The sequence below is a fragment of the Phaethon aethereus genome (assembly GCF_964289735.1).
Source record: "Phaethon aethereus genome assembly, chromosome: 3".
NCBI lineage: Eukaryota > Metazoa > Chordata > Aves > Phaethontiformes > Phaethontidae > Phaethon > Phaethon aethereus.
Window position 1 is genome coordinate 94,110,971 of NC_138576.1, and position 23,690 is coordinate 94,134,660.

At 38.3% G+C, this 23,690-nt stretch overlaps 1 protein-coding gene across 1 annotated transcript in view; it reads left to right on the forward strand.

The window, feature by feature from the left end:
• LTBP1 (latent transforming growth factor beta binding protein 1) overlaps nt 1–23,690 on the forward strand; it is a gene marked incomplete at both ends in the record, with an annotated part of 200,233 nt that overhangs the window by 128,376 nt on the left and 48,167 nt on the right. Inside the window, 10 exons of the mRNA XM_081997791.1 lie at nt 1,343–1,576; nt 3,552–3,574; nt 4,548–4,650; nt 5,219–5,317; nt 7,368–7,493; nt 8,646–8,771; nt 9,463–9,585; nt 12,997–13,116; nt 18,401–18,523; nt 20,579–20,701. Of these exons, the coding sequence (XP_081853917.1) occupies nt 1,343–1,576; nt 3,552–3,574; nt 4,548–4,650; nt 5,219–5,317; nt 7,368–7,493; nt 8,646–8,771; nt 9,463–9,585; nt 12,997–13,116; nt 18,401–18,523; nt 20,579–20,701 (1,200 nt within the window). The remainder of the gene's footprint in view (nt 1–1,342; nt 1,577–3,551; nt 3,575–4,547; nt 4,651–5,218; nt 5,318–7,367; nt 7,494–8,645; nt 8,772–9,462; nt 9,586–12,996; nt 13,117–18,400; nt 18,524–20,578; nt 20,702–23,690) is intronic.

A 23,690-nucleotide genomic window follows, 5' to 3' on the forward strand; every position in this document is an offset into this window, starting at 1 on the left:
TCTGCATTTGAGAGAATATGACCTGAAACAAGATTTCCTAGATCCGGGGCATGCATCTGAAGGGACAGGCATCCAATTTTCTCTGTGTTACTCCTTTGACCAGAATTCCCACCCTCAGCTGTGTGGGTTTTTGGCAAGTTTTGGTATTAGCATTTCCCAACAAAGAGTACTTCATCACTCTGAATCCACTCAATTTAATCAGTTTGACCCTTCGTCTTTTCTGTTACTAGAATGCCATCAGAACACAGTATGCAATTAATGCATACTGCAGATTAATGTATAATTTCATTAATTCATCTGTAGAATACCTATAGCTAGTATTTTGTGGGTTTATTTTACATGGCAATTAATTTAAAAATCCTGATGTGTTCAAAGCAGAATTTGTGAACTTACCAATGCCCCAGTCCACACATCTCTTAAGAAGCTGTAAGAAATCACATTGGGCACATGGGAGACTAAGAACTTTGGTGTTTCATCCCAACATAGCTTTACCTAGAGCAATGAGGACAGTGAATGAATGCCCCTTCAAGACTTCTGAAGGTCCCTCTGTCCCTAACAGGAGCATAGCTATTGCCTTTGATGGGGAGGAAGACTGACCTGTATTTCTTTTCCATTGTAGTCTTTCACTAGGACTGCAAAACATGATGCTCACGTAGAGCAGCTGCAGAGATCAGGGCAGGTGCTGCTGCCTGACTTTCATTACCTTTTTCTGTATATAGAGATTATTTCCCCTCTCTTCCAGTGGTCATTTGACTTTTTATGATCCCCATCTTGTTTTTATCCAGCCCACTGAGGACAGTGGACTTATTCCATTCAGTGGAATTTGGATCAGGACTGGTATGAGACCTCTGATGTAGTCAAATGGGATCCTATGAAGGAATGTTGTTACTGGTTGATATTCTTCTGCTCCTCTAGTACAGGGTGGTGAGCTTTTTTCCCTTTAGTTTCTGCAAAAAGAGAATGATAGAAATAGTGATCTTCATTCCTTATGCAGTGTAGATGATGGTGACAATTTGTGTATTCAAATGCATACTCAGAAAGGATATACTGTTTGAAGAGGATTAGTACAAAACATCTTCTTATAATAATAGATTAAACATAACTGAAGAAAAATGGTAAACTGGAGTGGAAACCTCCTGGGAATAACAGCCAGAACATGCTTTTGGGATAATGCTCAGTCATATTAGCATGCAATGCATCGCTTGTTTTTAAGTAGTTTTTTGTAAAAATGTATATACAATATGAGATTAAATTTATTAGCGGTAGTCATGATATTTTCCGCTATGTCAACATATTGCACTTTTAGACTCCTAAAAGGAATATTTTCCCATCCCAAATCTAGCTGCTTTTAAGGAAATCTGCCCTGGTGGAATGGGTTATACGGTTTCTGGCTCTCACAGAAACAAGCTATATCATCACCCTGCAGTTAGAGTACAGCCACCTGTCATTGGCAAGACCCCGATTACTCAACCTGTTGCTAAAGGTACTTCTCCTCCACCTCTCCCAGCAAAGGAAGAGCCAGTGGAGGCACTGACCTTCTCACAGAAAAGTGAGACTGAGATGGCTGTGCAAGAAGGTGAGAGTGGGAAAATTTAGTCTTTCTATATTTCTGTGCATGTGTCTTCAACGCTATGTTTCGTTGTGAAGTAGCTGTGTATAGCGCAGGACAGAGAGGCACCACTTCCCACAGCAGAGCGTGCTGTGCTGTGCAGTGCATTGTGTTACGTGACTCACTTCTAAGGTTTTATGTACAGCTCCTACCAGGTGCTGAGCACACCATGGAGAGAGAGACTGCTCTAATCTTGTCAGTTTTTATAATAAGAAATAGTAAATGTTTGTTTTAAGAATTTGATAACGATATTTATAATCTCTAACCTATAACAAAGGACTGGACTCAGGCTTTGTTTTACTAGCATTTGGGGTGGCAGAAGCTAAGGGGTTTTCATCATCTTCCTTCTGTAAGCTCCTGTAGACTGGCACCACCTGATGTGGGCATGCATCCTCTTCATGTGGTCTGCTCTCACCCCTGCAGCTCTGCACTCCCTCGGCGTGACCATGTTGGATCAGCCCCTCTCTGCTCGGCTGTTTAATTATCAATTAGTTGACTCTAAGATATTTGTCTCAGTCTTTGTTTTCTGCAAGCTCTTCTAAGAACTTGTAGCAGCCAAAATTTTCCTGAGTCTAAAACAAATGCAGAAGCAAAGAAATGCAAAAAGCTGCACTATTATAAATACAGTGCCAGCAAACTTGGCATGAACTAACTGTAGACAAGAAGCAATACATTGCTGAAGAACCCTCTCATGGTATTGAGTACTCAGTAGGTTATTCCCAGCAGTTATGTATCTTTAAGGCAGGCCATTATTAGAAAGGGTTTCAGTTAGCCGATTTTGCAAAATTCTGTGTGACATGGGTTATTTTCTAGTTAAAATCAATGGTCTAATTTTGCTTTTATAAAGAAAATGAAGCTAAACTGAATCGGGATAGAAAAATAAGCCATTCAAAATCATACTTACAGACTGTAATGAATTATAAAATCTTACATAAACCTCTGGGCTTTTCTGTCTTACAAAGTGGAAAAAAGTGGTGTATCATTTGCTAAAATATTACTTCAATAATTAGAAATATTGCTACATTTTAGTAAGTCTTAAAACACAGAGAATCTGGAGAAAAAAGGAGAGGTTTAATTAAAAACTTTTAAAAATATGCTTACTCTAAGTCAGTAATGACACATCCACATGTTTGAATTTTATATTACATTTTTGGATGCTTGCATTTGGAATTTTTTAGATTTTATTACAAGTTCTCCCAGTTCTAATAATCTAATTCTCCCTGCTAATACTGAGGAAACTAGAGCAAGAAGAGTGACTTTTTAAAAAAAAAATTCTATCCCGTGGAAAATGTTCGTTGTGAAAAGCAAATATTCTTACCTTTTTTTACAGAAGCATGTAGATTTTCATCAGTAAAAGACAAATTCAAAACAGGCAAACTGCAATGGAAAATAAAAACTTATATGAAATTTCTACCTCTCCTTCCCAGAAAAAAGTAACTTTTATGGAAGGGGAAAAAAAAACAAACTACTGTTGCTTGCTTAAAGAAAAGGCAAATTTCAAAACTTGATTTTTTTTTTTTTTTACAGTAACTTCTTGCAAATTTGTTAATGGTTAGTTATATACTGTTATGATATTAAATTACCTTTAAAATAATTACAGATGTTGATATTCCTTGGAAGGAATTTAAAAAGTTTAATCAGTGAGTTGTTAACCTGTGAGCTTTTCAGATTGTTTCTGAGGAAAGAGTTGAGAAACCTATAAGGCAGCTGAATACTGAGTAAATAATTATAAGCATTGGTCAGTGTGCAGAATCTTATTCTGGTTTCAGGTTAGTTTTTACGCTTGCTTCAGGAACATTACTTCAAGTTTGCATCATTTTGGAATGAGATTAGAGCCCGAAATTTTTCTGTGATGGCAACTACCACTACTAGTTTTAAGTAGAATGTGTAAGTAAATGGTATGTGAAGACTGATTAATTTTCTTTTTTCTTTCTGGTTTTAGTGGCAACTGCAGCCCCTGATCAGGTAAAACATGATGTGATTTATCTAGGAATTAGCCTGCCGACCGGGTGTACAAGATGTGATACAATAATTCTGAAAAGGATTTAGGATTTATGAGGAACAAGCAACTCACTGTGGACTTACAGTGCAAACCCTGAGGCAAAAAGAGCTCATGTTATTATTAGATACAACAACAGGCAGGTAGTAAGGTACAGGAAAGAGATTGCTTTAACTTCTCTTTAGGGCAGTGCTGGAGGGTCCAGTGCTATATTGTTCCATCCTGTTCTGGAGCCTCTATTTTCAAGTGCATATTGAAAAATGCAGACAGTATGAAGGAGAGCCACACATACTGACAGCTAGAGAAAATGAATTTGAGAGGAACAATATGAAACTTTGAGAAGCATTTGTGATATCTGCTTATTAATGCCTAAGTTAGTTTCCTAGTTTTTTTAGGGTTGCTGTGTACTGAGTGGAGAAGAACAAGTGTGTATGTGTTAAGTCCCTCATTCTGGAGGTTCCAGGTTCTCTGTACTGAAGATAATGGGATTTGTTAGGAATAACTGCAGCTGTACTTCATTTTCCTGAAGACATACAAGCATCTGACACTTTTATACAAATCAGTGCAGTAGCTGAGAGAGAACCTTTCACAGTGGTCAAAAACTAAGAGATACGTGATTGTATACTTTTGTGTGATGCTGAATTGCAATTAAATACTATTCATAAGCAATGAAAGACCAGAAAATGGGAGAATTCCCAAAGATACAAGTAGAAGCTCCATGAAATGGCTGCTTCAAATAAAATCAATGTTAAATTGTATGCCATTGTGTAAACATAGTATTCCATGTTCTTTTAGACTGAAATGGGTGGTAATTAATGGTCTACTATCAAAAGCCACTCCTGTGAGAATGTTAGCAGTTTTTCAAGCCAGGAGTTGTGGGTTATGATAGCTGAATTAAGAGTATGTTTTCAGAATCTAAATTTTTAATCATTCTTTTAGGAATTAGCTTCCCTTGATCAAGAAAAGCAGCCTGATCTAGAGCCTGGGCAGCCTCAGCTTTCTCCTGGAATTTCTACAATTAACCTGCATCCACAATTTCCAGGTAACTTGTTTTGACTTGTCTTTTAGTATGAGAGAGTGCTTACAATTGTTCAAAGGATGGGAAGGTAGCAATTGTAACAGAGGTTAATGAAAAATTGATTGCAGCTTCACAAGCAGTTGTTCCATGACCAGAATACAGAAAAAAATAATCCTGGAAACTGAAGTGAGAGCAATTGGGAGCTTGGCATTCTCTGGGTGACTTGTTAGGAGGCAAAGACAAATATCTTAGGCAAAACTGATATCCTGGATTATGTACGTGCGAATTTTAATGTCAGCAGAGTTGAGGCCTTGTACTCCTTTCAAGAGGAAATTTTACCTAGGTGCCTCATTGTAGATTCATACGTAACTTTTGCCGCAGAAGTTTTACTATTGTGCTTGCTTTCTTTAGCACGTCAGTTTTTTCACAAGCCGTGCAATGATAAAAAATCCAATTATACCATTTTTTCTACTCCAGATCTAATCAGAATAAACTAATGAAAAGCTCCATAGTCTGGCTCATTCAGTATCATGTGTGAATGCTTTAAGTGCTTTTTTTTGGATGTGATTGATTTCCATTCCATGTCACGCAGTAGTGATTGAGAAAACATCTCCTCCTCTGCCTGTTGAAGTTGCTCCTGAAGTCTCTACTTCGAGTGCAAGTCAAGTAATTGCACCTACTCAAGTTACAGGTACTGTACTTCCTTTTTAGAACTAAAATAAATTAAGAAATGACTGTGAGTTCCTGACACTATAACTTGTTCCATGCTACTTCTGAATTATAATAGCGAAGAGAACGTAGCTGTAGAACACAAAGGAATACTCTGGGGAGAGACAGAAAGTACAGAACAGCACAGTGGTGAGGGTACTGTCAACAGAGCTAGGACTGGACCTGCCATTTTTGTGCCCACACATAAATGATAGAAGGAAAAATTAATAATTCCACCTCAGATTACATGATCTGCAGCCGAAGTCCAGAACTGAAGACTTCTCAGCCTACAAGTCAGGTCTTTAGACAGTCTGCATATGTGTTCATGAAGTACATGTGATCATGTTCTTTGAGGGATGTAGACTTCGTGGGATGTAGATCAGCATGGTCTACAAAAAGAAGATGAGGAGTTACTGTCAGATCTATTTTGAAATGTTCCTTTGACATTTGTGCTTCTTCGTTTTTTGATGTATTAAAAGTTGTCTTTTCCACATCCATGTGTCAAGAAGTGAAAATAACAGAAATGCAAGTAATGCTCCTATCATGGCTGAAACTTGTCTAAGTGGTGGCTGTGTCTAAATGCATGAAAACTTCACTTGCTGTAAATTTGAAAACAAAAAGGTGAATGTACTATGTATGTATACTTGAGAGCATTACAATGTCACATTGGCTAGTCTCTCAGAATTAACACAGGCTTTGAAGTAATTGCAATATCCAGGTAAATACTTTAAGCTGTATATGGTAGAGATATCTAGGCCTACCAAGAGGTTTCCCAGTTCGCATTCAGAGGAAGAAATTACACATGCTTTAATAAAAGTTTAACTCTTGAAGGATAGCTTTCCTGCATGCAGGAATGGATTTTTGAGTTGCATGCAACATGCACAGGGTCTAAATCACCCAGTTGTTTGAAGTATGATTCTATCTTCAGTTAAATCCTCCTGAATCTACTGTAAGAGTAGAGAAAGTATCCTGTCTTCTCTAAGCATTCAGCTGCCTCCTTCAATTACCTATAATTACAGTTTGTCAGTCCCATATGAAAGCTCTACTAATGGTGATTGTCAAACCAGAATTTGGAAGTCAGCTCTGCTGTGACTGTGCCCCTTCTGCCAGACAGCTCCCTGCTTCCTTACAGGGAGAGGAAGTTACCCTGCTGAGAACTCACATCAGTTAGAAAAAAGTGGTAGTTTTCCATGTTCTGCTGTTTTTTCTTTCCCCAGGAAAAGGAGTGGAACTAGAAATTGCTGTGTGCTGTAAACAAATAAATCAATCTGTTCAGATACAGTTCCAAGTGTTGTTCAGATATTTAAGAGATAGTAAAGTACAAATGAACTCAGATTTGTAGGACAAAATCCTAAATTGGATTAAAAAAAACTGAATGCGGTTAGAGTTGAGACGTTTTTGAGTGCCTTAATTCTGTACTTTAAGATTTAGTTAAGTTTAAATGTAACCTATTTCTAAATAGTCTGGATAAATTCTTCTCTACAGATGATAACTCCTTTTTCAGGAATTATGCTTTCATGCTGCTGTATAACCTTAGTTTAAATTGCAGCTGAACACAGTCATTAGTATTTTTTGCAGTAACATATATACTTCGAGAATTTCTAAAATTACTGTAAGGGTTTAGCATCCAATGCTCTCCCCGTATCTTCATCTCCTTATCTTACAAAATACATCCAAGCCATTTATAGGTGAGTATTCTATAAAAATAATGAGAAACCCACTACAATTATTTTATTAACCTTTGCTGCAAAGGTGAAATTGTGTAAATTTTTATTTTGTATTATCTTCATTTTACTTTATTTTTTATGTACCCATTTATAGATCTTGGATGGGACATGAGAATATGTCACTAGAAAAAGCCTAGATGGTTTCTAGATTCTTCCAGATAAAGTATCCATTACAGTAACTCAGGACTTACAAACTTGATTTACAGTTGTTTTCAGGCCTGATCTTTCTACTTGGATTACAGAATATTGTGCACTTACTGAACTGCGTGGGAGAATTTAACACTGAACTTTTTTTTGTTTGCTTAGAAATCAACGAATGTACAGTTAATCCTGATATCTGTGGAGCAGGACACTGTGTTAATTTGCCTGTGGGATACACTTGCATCTGCTACGAGGGGTACAAACTTAACGATCAGCAGACAAAGTGCTCTGGTATGAATGGACGCTTTCAAATATCTGAAATAACCATGCTATGAAATGTAGAGCCTGGTCAGGGGAACTATGCTACAGAGCAGTCAAGAGTTGCTTCCTCTGCTGAATGCTTCCAAACTACACAGAAACTAGTTTTTGTATGTCAAATAAAATTTCCCAGCTAGTCTCTGATGTAGCCTTTCAGCCACTCAGAACTGAACATGAATTTAAATTGAGTGAAAGCCTTTCCCATTGTGAGATGAGAGAAAAGGTGATTAGACAGACCATCTCTTCTCAGCTTTATATCAGGTATCCAAAATCATCGGACTGCTAGGAAGAAATACACTTCTGTTTGGAAAAAGAATGGCCACCTTGGTGCCTCTTTCTCAGAATGATTTGCCCGGTTACCAGCTCTGCAGCTGGACTAAATCCAACCATTTTGTTAGGTCTTTCCTTTCAACCTTCTGCTGAAAATATGAAGTATATCATAAACATGCCAAAAGCACCTTAGGAGATTTGCAGAGTGAGGTCTTCATCCCCTTCAAAGCTGCTAGTAAGTTCTGGAACAGAGGGGGCTCTGATGAACATGAGGCAGAGTCCAGACTGGCTCTACATGAGCTGTTTCAGATTTGGAAGCAGCTGTATTGGTATCTTTCTTTCATTCAGAGTGTGCTGGTTCCTCTGTAACTTGGATCAGAAAGAGTCTATTACATCATGTTGCCAGATTGTATGCTATCAGCTTTTCACGCTATCAAAAGTTCAGTAACTTCACACTGATATGCATGCTATCAGGTGCAACTACAGCATTAAAAAATAATTTACACACGTACGCAGCAAATGGCAACTTACAATCTTTTTATTTCATTCAAATTGTCTTAATGTTGCATGCTTGCAGCTTATGCTCAGCTTGTGCTCAGTGTAGTGATTTGAATAGTAATCATGTTGCATTTTTCAGGCCAATGCAATATTCTTATAGTCTAAGAGCATTTTTTTCCAGCCAAAACTATGTAATGCATCTTATTTGCAGCTCTGAGGGAGAGGAAAATATACACTTTTTTAAATAGTTAAAATAATTGTAAGATCACTCTTTTCAAAAGCGTGGCATAGAATGCACGAAAAGAATCACAACTAAATACGTTGTTCTGTAGTCTTATGTTTTTATTTCTTTTATAGATATTAATGAGTGTAATCAGGCACCCCATCTCTGTTCCCTTGGACGCTGTGAAAATACAGAAGGAAGTTTCCTGTGTATTTGCCAAGCTGGATTCATGGCCAGTGAAGATGGAACCGACTGCGTTGGTAATTACTTGTCCCCTTTATAGAAAGGGGGAAAAATTAATCAAGAAGCTTTTCTAAAACTCCTTTAAGTACCCTTCTCAGCTTTTTTCCTCAATGTCATTGGTACCAGACTGATGTCTGGAAGTGTTTTTAACTGTCTCTCACCAGGTATTGTGGTGAGGAAAATAAATTTGAGTGGCTCATACTACTTTTCAAAAATTTTCTTTGTTGAAAGACAAGAATTTAGTATCATGCTTGTTTAAGAAAATTACCATTTAGTAAAAACACCTGCTGTGGTGGAAAATACAAATATTCAAAACTCTTTCAATCACTAGCAGCCATAACAAATCATAAACAGCCATGGACGTTGCAGAGCAATACAAGCAGCCTGAACTGGCTGTGATATTCCTCAGGTTAGCGCTGCCTTGGGCACAATGTACATGCAGTGACGCGCATTATGTTTGCAACCACAGGGCTGCTCACAGACCTTCTTCCTACAGCCTGGCTCTTTCTAGATCTCATTCTCTCTGTAATTACAAGCAGTGAGGTAAAGATGGAACTGCTCAATAAGAACGGCTGTAGAGCTGTGGCTTGCAAACAGCTTGAAAATCCAATCCTATGTTTAATTAAAGCAGAGTTTAGGGGAGATGCAAGCATTCAGTAATTTCATGGTGAAGCAAAGTTTTGCTTAACTTCTCTTTTTTATCTGCAGATTTTGATGAATGTTCACGACCTCATACTTGCGGGGAAGGCTTTTGTATAAATACTGTTGGCTCATACAGATGTGAATATTGTGATAGTGGATACCAAATGAACAGGAGAGGTGAATGTGAAGGTAGGATTGGACTCTTCACCAGCAGTAATACAGTAACAGTTGCCAGGCCAAACAACTGCAATAGGAGGAGCCATTTGTTTGCACTGACTGTTGTTTCTGATCTCAACAGAAAACTCTACATCTATTTCTTTATTTTGAAGAAATCTGGCCATTAGATGGAAATATTAAAATACAATGTTTTTTCACTTTTAACTTAATATTTTTCTACCTGGTATGTTTCTTTTAATTCCTTTCAATCTTCTTTTGCTATTTGATTTCAGGTGGAATGTCTTGGCACAGTGGTTTTATATCTATTTGTGTTCAGAGTTCCCTTTCCCCATCCCACTCTGTGCTTATTTCCATGGGTAATTTCCCTAGCTTAATCTTACTTCTGGATTTCTCTCACAGCTACTTCTATCATTTAATTTGCCTTCAGATCATTTTAATTCCCCCTGTACACCAGCTGAAAATGGCAAAATGTTCAAAAGGACACTGCTTGTTTTATCTATAGTATGTCCTGGATGATGACGTGAAGTACCGTTTATTCATATCACAAAACCAATGCCAAATATTACCACTGTTTGGAATGATTACCCTTGCCTGCTGTTCAAGGGAGGTTTAGCACTGCAGCTTGAGCTGCAAAGGGAGAATTCTCAAGGGGTGCAGTCTTAAACAGGAAACCTTTTTGAGTACTCTTCAATCTTTTCAGTTATTTGATGTCTGGAACCGCAGTTCAATTCCTATTATTTAGGTTTAAGAGACTGCAAAGGAGTTCCCCCACTATAGACACAACCATCTTGGGACAGCTATTTTAACAGCTGTTGCCATGGAATCTCTTAACTTCATTGTTCGTGTCCTTTACCAAGTTTCTGTTTCAAAAAAAACCAAAAAAACCCCTATAATTTTTCCTATATTATAACAGGTAGCAAATGATAAGTTGATGTTTTTTTAATTTAGAAGTATATATCTAGCAGGTATTTGATGTTGCAGGAGATCGTAGAACATCTGACCTTTAAAACTTCATATTATTTTTCACTGTAATATTTTTGCCTTTTTTGCTGTTCTCTTTTCTTTTTTCATTCTCAACTTGAATTGTGAACTCAAAGCTACAAACAGCAATTCCATTTTAAACATAGTTTTTTTCATGCTTTAGTCTAAGTTACTTAGAATAAAATTGCTAACATGTTAGATTGCCTATCAAATAAGCAACTCAAAGCTGCTGTGGATATATTTGCTGCTCTGAGCATTGCTGAAAGATTCCTCTTTCTATTCAGACAATTGTATTTTTTTATTTAAATGTTTCACATACTCCACTCTTACAACTATTTTTTCCAAATCTTTTCTGTCAGCAGGGAATCTGTGTAGCCTATCTGTGAATAGGGTAGAAAGCAGAATATCACAGTGCATCAAATTTCTTATTAGCTTGTATTTTAAGTAGTGTGGTGGTAGTCCTCTATCATTTAACTTAACATGTATTTTCTGAAACCAAATGCTCTGTTGAAAGTTTTTTAAGGTTGCTTAAGGGAAAAACCCTCCTACATTAAATCCATCAACCTGAGGAAATGACACATTCAGGGAATCATTTCACCATGTCATCACACCTACACGTTATAGTCACCCTACTGACAGATTCCAGATTCCACAAATAACTCCTTTCCACCTCCTCCACACTTCAAAAATGAAGTCAAGAATACTCCAAACTGCACACAATACACACAGTTCACTTACACTTCCTCACTCCATCTTCATTCTGCCTTCAAGCTATATTCACACAAACTCTGTCGTGGACCTAGCCTGGGAAACATAAGAAGTGCACATACATTGTTGTTGTAGAGTCTGTTGTTTATGTAGAACAGTGTTATAGGCATAGCTGAACATCATTGCATACGATTAAGTATTCCTATAAAATCTTCCTGTGATTTCTTTAAGCTTTGCAGCATTTAGACTTTATTTTGACTGAAAATTTCTGTACCAAATACATCATTCATGTTGTGTGTTTTGAGGGCAGGTACGGTCCAGGCTGTTCTGAGAACAGGTTTCAGGAGACGTGGATTTTTTCGTTAATTAAATAAAAAAATCTCACAGCAGTTTCATTGAGAAACACTTGCAGGTCTGCATCGTAGCAGTTGAAGAGGCCTGTTGCTGTTTTTATGAGAGAGTATTCTCAGCTGGACAATCATGATTCTATGAAAAATTGTGATTTTCCCACATCCAGTGTGTTGTTTGGAGCTGGGTTATTCAATTCTCTGAAGATTGGAGCATTGTCCAGTTAAATTTCAAGTGTTGGAGGCTACATTTCTTCTGTGAGCTTGGTCCCAAAACTAGGAGTAAATTGCCTCCCTGCTATCTGTGCTGGAGTAGCAGTCCTTAATTGCAGAAGACACAACCACTATGCCTGGGGTAGGGAAGGGACCAGATCTTAGGAAGCTGGATTTAGTGGTGACTTTGATTTCATTAGTTCTGTGCACTGCATGAAACAAGTGTTTGTTAGGAAATGTTATAATTACTGTGTAATTAAAGACCATATTATAAAAAGATACTCAAATATGGGAGCAGACTGGAATGAGGCTGCCCACACAATTTTAATTCCAGCATCTTCTCATCACTGGTCACTTGACAGCAACTTGTCTTTGAATGTCATTTTTGTATGCAGTCTCTTTTAGATTGCATATATTGCACGTATTGTGGGTTTCTTTGGTGCAGGATAAGAAGTTCTTGGTAGATGCTTAGAGCCTGGACATGAGATCCATGAGTTTTTCAGGATCTATTTCTTGTTTTGTCATGGGTAAACTAGGACCTCTCCTAATGCAGCAAGTCCCTCTATCACCTTAAACATTGCCAGCCTCAGTGATGTGTGTGTTACTTGTGCCTTCTTTCAGACATAATGAACTCCCTACTCCCTGCAAACACCTTTGATTACCATCACACAATTAAATTTATAGTCCACATAATATTTACATGCTGCATAACTCTAGGACACTGGAGAATACCAAATTCCTCTTTGCCTTCGGAAGCCAGAGTTACAGTTTTATTGTTGCTGCAATGCACTTCCAAAGTCTCTTGAGACTGGATATAGGAAGAACCTCAGGATACTTCAATATGGTAAAGGGGTGATGTAAGCAAAGTTATTCTTACATATCTAAGCCAGAAATCTGATCTGCTGTATGTTATGGAGGGCCTACCAAAGATTCGCAGCATTAACAGAAAATTCAGATTCCGTTGCATGTACTATGATCTAATTTATTTCTGAGAGATGTCCATTCGCTGGCACAAGTGAGGACTTGTACCTTCCTGGGTCTCTAACAGATAAAGTATGCAAATCTTTAAATCTTTTAGTATAACATGAGCACAGTCAGAATAACCAGATTAGTTTACTGTTCCATCTTTTGCTACAGCTTTGACCGGTATTTCCTTTTATCTTCCCTATTAAAGACATTGATGAATGCCTGACTCCAACTACTTGTCCAGATGCACAATGCATTAATGCTCCTGGTTCTTACCAGTGCATTCCTTGCAGAGTGGGATTCAGAGGCTGGAATGGACACTGCCATGGTATGTTCGGCACTCTTTGTATCTGCGGTTATAGTTCTTGTTCCGAGATGCCTTATTTCCTACGTCATCAGTGTTACAACCTGATAACAGCACTGTGCCCTGGCTCCCCATTTCATTCAATAATAATTGAAAAGATGAGATTTTTTTTAATGACTTTGTGTTCTCAAACACAGTATATATGAGGAAATCATGTTTTACTGTAGATAAATGAACATTGAATCTAGGCTGCAAACAATACAATTATAATTGCAAAACAAAATTCTTGAAATGGAAAATATGAAACTGAAAGTCATGTGTTATCAGTGAAATGCTAGTAAGCCATTGTTTGGAGTTATTAACAAATGGAAAAAACACGAGTGTGCTAACACATCAGTGTGACTGGCAGGCTTTTCAATAGGCTATGGGAGTTTGCTCACAAAGCATTAATAAATCTTCTTAATTATCTGTACTTCCAGCAAAGCACTCAGCACATCTTAAAACAGCTTGTCTCACTTTAGGTTAGGTTTTTAGGACAGATTTCTTACATTATAGTTTTGTTGATTTGTTTTTAAATGTCAGATTTATTTTTTTTCCAAATCAGTTTTGGCTTTTTGAGATATAGGTAAAAAAGTGCAAATGAATCCATTGTGCAAAAAGAAATAATCTTTTGCAGTTGTGAGTGCCACTTTCTGGGGCACTACTGAAAACTTAAATTTGACGTCAGTTGTAAAGGATCTGCTGTCTGTTGTGAATCCTCCTGTCCACTCTGTGTCCAACACATGCCCTGTAATTTCTGATGGTTGAAGTAACCGTGTTGCCTAAACATAGGTGTATAAAAACCTACATAGGTGTTTGCATTATTGTTCTAGGACAGGTTGGCAGTGTACTTCCATGGCTTATTTCCTAATCGCTCCCAGCTGCTGTGATTTGGTTCAGTTCATGAAGCAGTCCAAGAGCATTGTTTTAGTTGAAATAGCAGTGGAAGGTAAGCATCTACTGCGCTCCAGCCACAAATGGGCTTTTGATGTGGAGCCAGGTTGCAGTGAAGCACCTGAAAAATGGATGGTGTAGCTGTCAGAGCCTCACCACTGCTTTTGCTGTACAGGCGATACCTTTTTCAACCACTCTGTTTTCTAATGAAGGCATATTGTAGCAAATTATTTGTCTGAACATCTGCCTGTTACAATTTATCAGCATTGTCATGGCCAGATTATGACTTGTCATTTGACTTATCGTGGAGGAATGTGCTTCTCAGGTAATTTCATGGATTTTAGCAGAGTTATAACATGTTTACAGAAAACTGTTGTGGTTCACTTAGCACATGTTCATGCTCATCTTTGGTTTGCTCCTTCCCACCTGCCTGGATTCCTGCTACCTTTGCAAAGAATGTGGCACATGCACTCCATTAAGAAAGGTTTCCTCTTATTTAATTCCTCATTTGGAGAATGTAAAATTGATTTAATTTTGCGTTCTTTCACAATATTAAGTCTGATTTCTCTACCTATTTATGAAAATAGCCTGGGTGAAAATGCCATGGCATAACTTTCACTTGTTTCATTCTTGCTAACCAGGTTAGTAGGAGTAGAATGAGAGAAAAGAAGCCACTGCTCTACTCAGATTTACAAACAAAACTACGTCATGTAAGGGATAAGTCTTGCTTCCAAGTTGCTGATACTTTTTTTCCCTTGTATTACTGCATGTAGTTTCCCTTTTTCCTTTGTTTTATGAAATGTTCTAAGCCTGGACATCTCTCTCACATCATTAGTGATGTGATCAGTCTTCATTTTCTGTTTATCCTAGACTTACATCATGTTGGAAATGAGCCATACACATTTTAGAAAACGTAATGCAGACAGAGTTTGTCTTAAATCTGTAGCTTTACAAAACAGTACAATTTAAATACACTGGAACGGAAAATATTTCCCAAGTTATCTATGAAGGGTATTTAAGTCCATTGTTCCATGAATTAATTTGTTTCTGCTGTTAGTCTAGGTCAGTTGCAGATCTGCTGGTTTTCCCCAGCTCTGTTTTCAGTAATTTTTTTACCTTGGCTCGTTCCTCTGCCTGTACTTGATGCCCTAGAAAGTTTACTGTAACAATTCTACAGTTCTTTGACGCTATCTATACGGTATTATTCCAGGATCTAAAGCCAGGAACATAGCTACTTTTGTTTAATAAAGGCAAGTCAATTAGTTCACTTTAGACTTATGTAGAAAAATTTAACTGCAAGTTAGGTGGGAATATCCAGTGTGAGGTGCATATTGGAAGAAATTAAAAATGGCACTTGCACACCCTGCCACCTCATTGTCTTGAAATTGCTACTGTCCCAGATCCCTCAGTGCATTTGTGTTGTACAGGGATATTTGAAATAATTTTTTTGAACTTTACTTGCAGTCACAGGGTTTTTTTCCTCTTTCTGTCTCCACGTTTGCACATTCAAATAAAGTGATATATCATGATATATGATGACAATAAAGTAGTGCGTGAATCTAGAGCAAAATTCTGTGTATTGATGAATAAATGAAAAAAATTGGGTTGACAATTAGGGAGGTTTAGACTAGATACGAGGAAAACTTTCTTTACTGAGAGAGTGGTCAAACATTGGAACAGGCTGCCCAGGGAGGTGGTGCAGTCACCATCACTGGAAATGTTCAAAAGACATGTGGACATGGCATTTTGGGACATGATTTAGTGGGCATGGTGGTGTTGGATTGATGATCGGACTTGATGATCGTAAAGGTCTTTTCCAACCCTAATGATTCTGTGACAAAACTTTCTAGACCACTGCATCCTCATGGTTATCACTGTGGTAGATTTTGCAGCTATGTTAACTAACAATATTCAGCTTGTACAGCATTAGGGACCACATCAGAAGATTTCAAAAGTAATATAGCGGTCAGCAGAGCTGATGCATATACCTCTAGCCCTACTCTAGGGAGCTTCAATAGAATCAGTTACAGCTCTGGACTTGATCTCAGAAGATTTAGGTTCTGTTCCTGGCTTTTCTGCTGGCTTTATTGGAAAGTCTCTGGATCTTCAAGTCCCATCCAAATATCAGAAATAATATTGCAAGCTTTGTTTTCAAGTAGGTTGGAGATAAGTAGATGAAAATGAATCCTTAAGAAGCAGATTTGTTATTCACAGTTGGAAATTCACGTGCCTGACTGCTGAATTAGGTTCTCTGTGTTTTAAGAAATTCTTTGAGCACTGATCACATACATTCAATGTATGCAGAGCAAAGGTTGTGTTTTGTTGAGCAAGCACATTTTGGAAGGGGATCTGAGAAATTAGCCTTGCAGCGGTGTGTAAGTAGTATCACCTACTGAACTGCCGTGGCAGAGCACCTGTGGACCTGTGCTGTCATCTCTTGGGAGGATTCCGCTTCGTGTTCGTGGCCAGGCTGCAACAGGGCGTCTTACCTACAGAGTTAGAGGCTCATGTGGGGAAACAAGAATCATGGGTCATTTGAAACATGGATAATAATGGTGATTTTATTTGTGTCTGGGGAGAGATGGGCTTTGTCAAAGGCAAATTGTACAGGAGCTTGTAAAGAGCCGAGAATGATAAATACATATGAGGAAAATAATTACTGTAGATATTCACAATAAGTAATAAGAGCTATGATGATGATTTAAAGACTTCTAATCTTTTTCCAGCTCTCCCTGTGCTACAGCTGCCTAAATAGCTCAAGTGCCTCAAATAATCATTAGTTTTACTCTTATGTTGACAGATTTTGTGTGCTTTGTGGTGGCAAAAGACAGGATAATTGTGAGTAATACGATTTCGGGCACATAAAAGCAAGTAAGGTGTAATTCTTTTTCTGCATCAGTGAAGCTAAGAAATACAGCTTTTTCCATACAAACAGGGACACCTGCTTGCTGTTAACTACATCCTGAAAATAAACAAATAAAATTTGAAAATTAACCTTTTATTTTTTTAAGGAAAAACCACTCCTAGGAAAAGACAATGTTGATTATTTTAGAATACTGAATTAATTCTGGCTGGGTTTATAATGAAAGATGTTATTTATTTATATGTTTGGAGTTTTTTGTTGATTTATACAAATTGCATTCAGAAGGAATTCTTAAAAATTATTCTTAAGTAGTAACATAGCAATTTTTATGTTGGCTAATGAGAGTGGCCCATCTAGTTAATACCCTTCATTCAGAGAATGATGAAAGTAGGTGTCTATGGGATAGTTTATTTTAAAAATGTTTCTTTCAAGTCCTCCTGTAAATAAAGGATGGTGTGTGAGCCGGAAGAGAGATGTTGCTTCTAAAACTTCTGTTATAAAGGCATAGTTAAATGGAGTACTGTGTTGCCCATATAAAGTAGCCTTACAAAGGGACCTGCATGAAGTGCAGAAATCCCCTTGAAATTCCTCAGGTGTCAGTCAAGTCCTTTAGAACCTACCTCCTTTAAGTCCATTTGTAAAATGTCATCTATGAAGGTCTCACAAGTACATGTGTTTTGTATAGTCTTTAGTTATGCACTGGAGAACTCCTCTAAATCCTGTACATTAATTGACCTAGCTTTAAAAAACAGCAAAAACTCAACAGCAGAAAATGTGGTTGAGGTCTTTCCTAGCTTCTGAGAGAACCTGCCTGTTCCCTCGCCCCTGTAGGTAAGCTCCAGGTAAACAAGCAGAGGCAGCAGGTTGTGGGATTCTGACCAGAGAACGTGTTTTAAAAATGGTTTCAGAGAGAACAACTTCTAACACAGACTTGCCAGTATGAGCTGTGTCTGCTGTTCTGGACTGTTCTTGCAATAACAGGAGGATTGGTGATAATGGTTACAAGGTATGGGCAGCTGCTAGTGCTTTTGTCACAGGTACATACCCTAGGAGCGAATTTGTGATGCAAGAATGAATGTGCCAGCACTTACTGACCTCTTCTTTGTACTGAAGTTGCACTGGTTTAAGCTACTGTGGGAAAATTATGGGCAAAATAATCTTGTTCGGGTAAGGATGATGTGGACACATTTAGTTCATACTGCAACCACTATCTAGAAAAAGAAAAGGAAGGAAAAGCTTTGTTAGCCTTAAACTGCAGATCTTGAGTGCTGGGATGAAAGGATTGTTTTAGTCATGTGGGCTCTGAGTATAGTTGAGTGTTTTGAGTACAAGCCAGCTCAAGTTCAAATCCTTTTTTAAAATCAGAATTGCTGCAGAATTGTCAAGGTCAAAATATACAGGAAAACTGAATCTAACCATGCTTATGGCAGAGTTTGAATAATTTCCCAAGCTCAACTGAAAGATGGTTGTACTCAAGTTAATTATACACTTATGATTTCTTTGTATTCACAGATATAGATGAATGTCAGTATGGCAATCTCTGCACAAATGGACATTGTGAAAATATGGAGGGGTCTTTCAGATGTATTTGTGGCCAAGGTTTCAAACTCTCTGCATCAGAGGATCAGTGTGAAGGTAGGAAAGAGTATGATTAAAATTCATAAGGTTGCACTTACCTTTTAGATAATATTTTTCATTTAGTAGTTTGCCTTTAAATGCAGGAGCAATAAATGTACGACACTGAGGCTAAATAACCAAAAATGTAAGAATATGTATTTCCATTTTATGGCTTCCATGGTCACATTGTAGATTTTGACATTTGTTATAAAGCCAATCAAGAATGTGTAACAATATTTATATTGCTAAATTTGAATTTCTGCAAAATCCTTGGTATTTGTCATTTTGAAGGTTTGGGGACAGTGGCTTTCACTGCCTTAATTGCTTTTCTTTCTACCTTTTTTCTTCCGTGTGGGTGAGTGGAATCAAAAAACCCAGGCTGCACCCTGTTGGAGCCCAGCAGTGTCAGTTAACACTGAGCTGATGCATTGGTGTTACTGCATTTCAAGTAGTACATTTAGTAGCGAGAGAGTTTGGTGTCGTATTTCTAAGAACAGTACCTGTACCTCCAGAGTGTCGGGTTCAAAATTTCTCCCACATCCAAAATTCCCACCAGGACTGCTCCAGTGGAACAAAATTAGGTCTGAAGTCAGAGCAGAGTAGTCTGAGGGAGAACCTAGAGTGTGTACAGGAGGTATGAATATCCCTATCCTAAGGGAGAGGGGGCTTCTTCAAACCTCTCCCCAAAGGTGAAAATCTGCAAGAATGTCTCTAAGCTGTGGAAGCATGCAGAAACCTGAACGTTTCTTGTCAGATGTTGTTTTTTCTTTTCCCTTCCCCCTACCCTTTGCTAAGTGTCTGTATATAGCACCAAACGCTTTCAGACTTCTGAGTGCTAAAAATAATACAGTAAAACTAAATGATCATTCGTGTAAATTTGTCAGGAAATTTGAAACAAAACATCAGTGTAAGTTAAGTGTCTTGAGTGAGTTAAATGTGCTGTCCAGGACGCACAGCAGACTGGTCTTGGGGAAAGTATGTAGACAAAATTTGACTGCTTCCTCTGAGCCTTTCATGGAAAAGGGCCCTTGCCAAGCTGAGCTGGCATGTACAGACTGTTCTTCTTAAAGTGCACCCTTCTAAAGTAAAGACCTGTACACATGCCCAGATGCTTCATGCAGCCCCACAGATTTCAGTGATCCTTAAATTCAAGACTTCTGCAATCGCAAGGGAACATTACTCAAGAGGTCAGACTACGTAGCCATAACACAGACGTGAAAAACCTCATTGAGTAACTTTCTGCTGCTTTGAGTATGTTTTCAGAAAGATTCAGCCATGCCTAAATCCTAGAAGTGACTCAGAACCTACCATATCAATTTAATTACTGTTCCTTAACAAGTATTTTATAAAAAAAGGAGGGAGAACAGGTTTCCTAACTCGTACAAGACATGTGCTATGTTCTGAATTCAAAGTGCCACTCCCTTACATTTTGAGCTTTTCATAGGAAAATTTAAGTTTGATGTTCAAGTTCACTGTTAACCCAGGCTGACCCCAGTTTATGAGAACTGAAGCGCTGAGGGACTAGCAAGTGGTTATGGAAGCAAAGAGACATTTCCCCATACTTAGAGGATTAATACTGTTATAAGGCAAGTATTTAAAGGAGCCTTAAGGTACAACTTAATAGGGGAACAGCCTCTCAGTGTGCATCTGAAAACCACACCCTATTAAAAGGTGGTGATCCTGCTGGAAAGTATTTTGTGGCTTTTGCTGACTCACTGGAGCTGCTGGCTTGTTACCTTTGCCAGATATAAAAGAAACAAAAGCAGCTCTCAAGCAACATGTGTGTGTATTTGTGTGTCTGTGTGTACCTGTTTGTGCATTGAGGGATATATTGACACTACAGCAGAGAATGCTGGATGCAGTCACCTCAAGGAAAACATCCAATCTGCAATTTCATGTATTTTTAGGCATTATATTGGCTGTTTGCATTTGTTAATAAATTAAGACCAAGAGAAGCAGTACTGGATATTGACACTCTGCTTTGCTGTTTTGTTCAGAATTGGTTAGTGCACCAATTGATTAGTAATTGGTATTTTGAGGTGTGTTATGTTTTCACTGTCTCTTCTGCTACAGATATAGACGAATGCCAGCACCGATCGCTCTGTACGAATGGACGCTGCAGGAACACAGAAGGATCTTTCAGATGTATTTGTAACCAAGGCTACACATTATCATCTACTGGAGATCAGTGTGAAGGTAAGCTTGTGGACTTAAGCTACTGATTCAATTTTTTCAATAAGATCTTGAGTATCTCAGTTATAGGCCTGAACTCTTTTGGGAATGGGGCAGAAGGGTATGTTGCTCCTTTTTCTTTCTCAATACTTTACTGTCAACCATTCAATAGTCCCCACCTACACAGCCACATATTTAATGGATTCTTAGAAATATTCCCTCTCATCTTTCCACATAAAGAAATCAACACATATGTTTCCAACAGTACGATCGGAAGAGCAGTTGACATTGTTACCAAAAGCAATTAAGCCTTTCCAAACCTTGTTGCACAAATTCTGACACAGAGGTTCTGTATTACAAAAGCTTCTGCCAGCATACACTGTTCACATGGGGGCCTGCTAAGTTAAAACTTCTCCAGCTTGTTTTGGGAGCCTGTAGCCAGCCACCACAATCCCACATGTGCACTGGCAGGAGAAAATACGTAGTATAAGATGAGCTCCAGGGGGCTCTGCTGGAGCTCACAGCTTTCACTGTCTCAGAAGGCAGTCTACATACTGAGCTTATAAAAACAAAAATAAGAGGTGAAAGATGTACAGTAAATGTAGGGAGAAACACTGTGTTACAGAAAACAGGAACATTCTGTTACCTCTCAAGTAGAACGATTTAATTATCCAGCAACTGGCAAACAGTTTTTTTTCTAATGAATTATTTCAAAGCTGCTTTCTCTTCTCCATTGTTGCCTATACCACCTGATATGGTACATCTGCTGCACTGCTCATGGTGACCTTGAGGATGTGAGATCACTTACTAGTGAGCTCCAGAAAATATTGTACCTCAGTTGCTTCCTTATCTCACCCTGGGCAGGGAAAAAACTCTCAGTCAAGGTCTCACTGTACATGTGGTATTATCACATAAAAACTTCCCAGTCTCTGGTGTGCTTTCTGTAGCTGCTGATACCATGGAAGACACATGGTATCTTACTGCTGTTCTACCTAATAGTGTTCTGCTGGTAGCTTATCCTCCACACAGCACTCTAGGAGGTAGTTCTCACCTTCTCACCCACAGCAATAGGTCACAAATCCTCCTCTTCAAGAGATCCAGGCAGAAGAGCAGTTTCCCCTGAGCCATCCAAATTCTGTCTTCTCAAGACAAATGAGTGACAGCACCTCTTGAAGTTCCCACCAACAAGTAATATCTTAAAAAATCTCCTCAGAACACTGATACTCTTTGGTACTGACCTGTCTGGAGAATCTGGTCATAGAAGATCTTCTCAGACTTCCCGGTGAGTATCAGCATCACTTGCATCAGCTTCAGGAAATGTGAGCTGATGATGCAAGGCACTAGAAACATATGTCAAAGAATTTTGCTCTCACCTGGCTTCAAGAACTTCACAAGTTGCAACAGATGTAGAGATACTGTCTCAAGAATCAAAGAAAAATGTGATGAAAGGGATCACTGGTCCATCCTGCCTCCCAAAGGCAGAACAGACCATATGGTGTCGTTCCTGACAGGTATTCATCTAACCTGCTCTGAGAAGGCTTCAGCAGATGAGATTCCAAACATCTCGAAGACTCAGGGATGGACATTTGTCACATCAGAAGATACCCAAAAATGTATCAGGCTATAAAGCCAATATGATTGGCAAATCACTTGTAAGAAATGTGGTTGTTTATTCAATAAGGATTTCTTCTACTTCAGAAGTTTTCTTAAAAATGTAGCAGCTCAAGAAGCAGTTTACTGGTCTGATCATTATACTCTTGTGCAAAAATACACTTCTGCAGAATTTGGCAGAATTATGCTGTGCTCATTTTCAGCTGTACTTTTTCACAGAATCACAGAATCATTAAGATTGGAAAAGACCTTTAAGATCATCAAGTGCAACCATTTTGCAACTCTCTGACTAAAGTTTTTGTCTGGAAGTCTTTGCGCAGTATTCCCCTTGTTTAAGAATAAAAGTAATTTGCAAATAATTGTTCTATACATTGGTGTATACATGTCTACATGCAGTATATGTGGCCTGTATCAATCCTTGCACTGAACTGTTAAGAAAATGAGAAGTCCTCCTGGACTGAGGTCTTCACACCTTCAGTTCTGTCCAAGAGCAATAATCCACATGTCCATTCCCATTGTAAATGCCTGTATACCCTGTTATCCAAGACTGCATAACTTCTCCCTTCTGCAGTACCTGTAGAGACTTACTGTTACCTTCTTGGAAATTACTAGCCTGGAAATACATGACCATTCAGAGGTGGGCCATATGCCCAACCTTACACTTAAAGGTAGAGAAAGAGGTTACTTCCTAGTAGCCAGAGTTCTTTGAGATGCATGACCACATGCATGTTTATTTTATTTCTGCCTTACCCATTCAGCATCTCCTGTTCTTGAGATGAAGTGACATTGAGACTTCCTGCTGTGAATATGAGGGAACACAAAGTGTGAGGGCACCTGTGGGTAAAAAGTATTGTCAGTTGAGACAAACTGACAGGAAGCGTGAATGTGCACCAGCTGGGCTTAGATATAGACTGTACATCTCAAAGAACTCGGGTTACTGGAAAAGAGTCTGTCTGAAGCGTAGGAGGCTCCAGTGTTGTCCTAGGAGCCTTCAGAGATTTTGCTAACCAAAATGCTCTAGACATGCACGTGTAAAGAGCGGTAAAAAGCACTGAACCCTTCAAGCATGAGTTACCATCTCTGATTTTTCTGGAGGTTCTTGTGCAGCAACCACAGTACCTGTGAAGAGTTGCATCAGAGAAAGGGAGGTTTGCATCCTGTATGGAAAACAATGCATTTTGACTGAATTTGGCAGAAGACGCCTTCTTGTTGTGAGACTTGGCATTAACTCAGCGCAAGGGAGTCATTAATTTTTTTCTCATGCTCCTAGTCAAAATTAATTGCTGTTTTAAATAAACCACAATTTATTTCTCAGTTGAAAATGATTATAAAACATGCGGTTATCAACAGGTCACAACTTTGTCAACATTAAGTGCAGTTTTATCTGCAATAACATTAATTT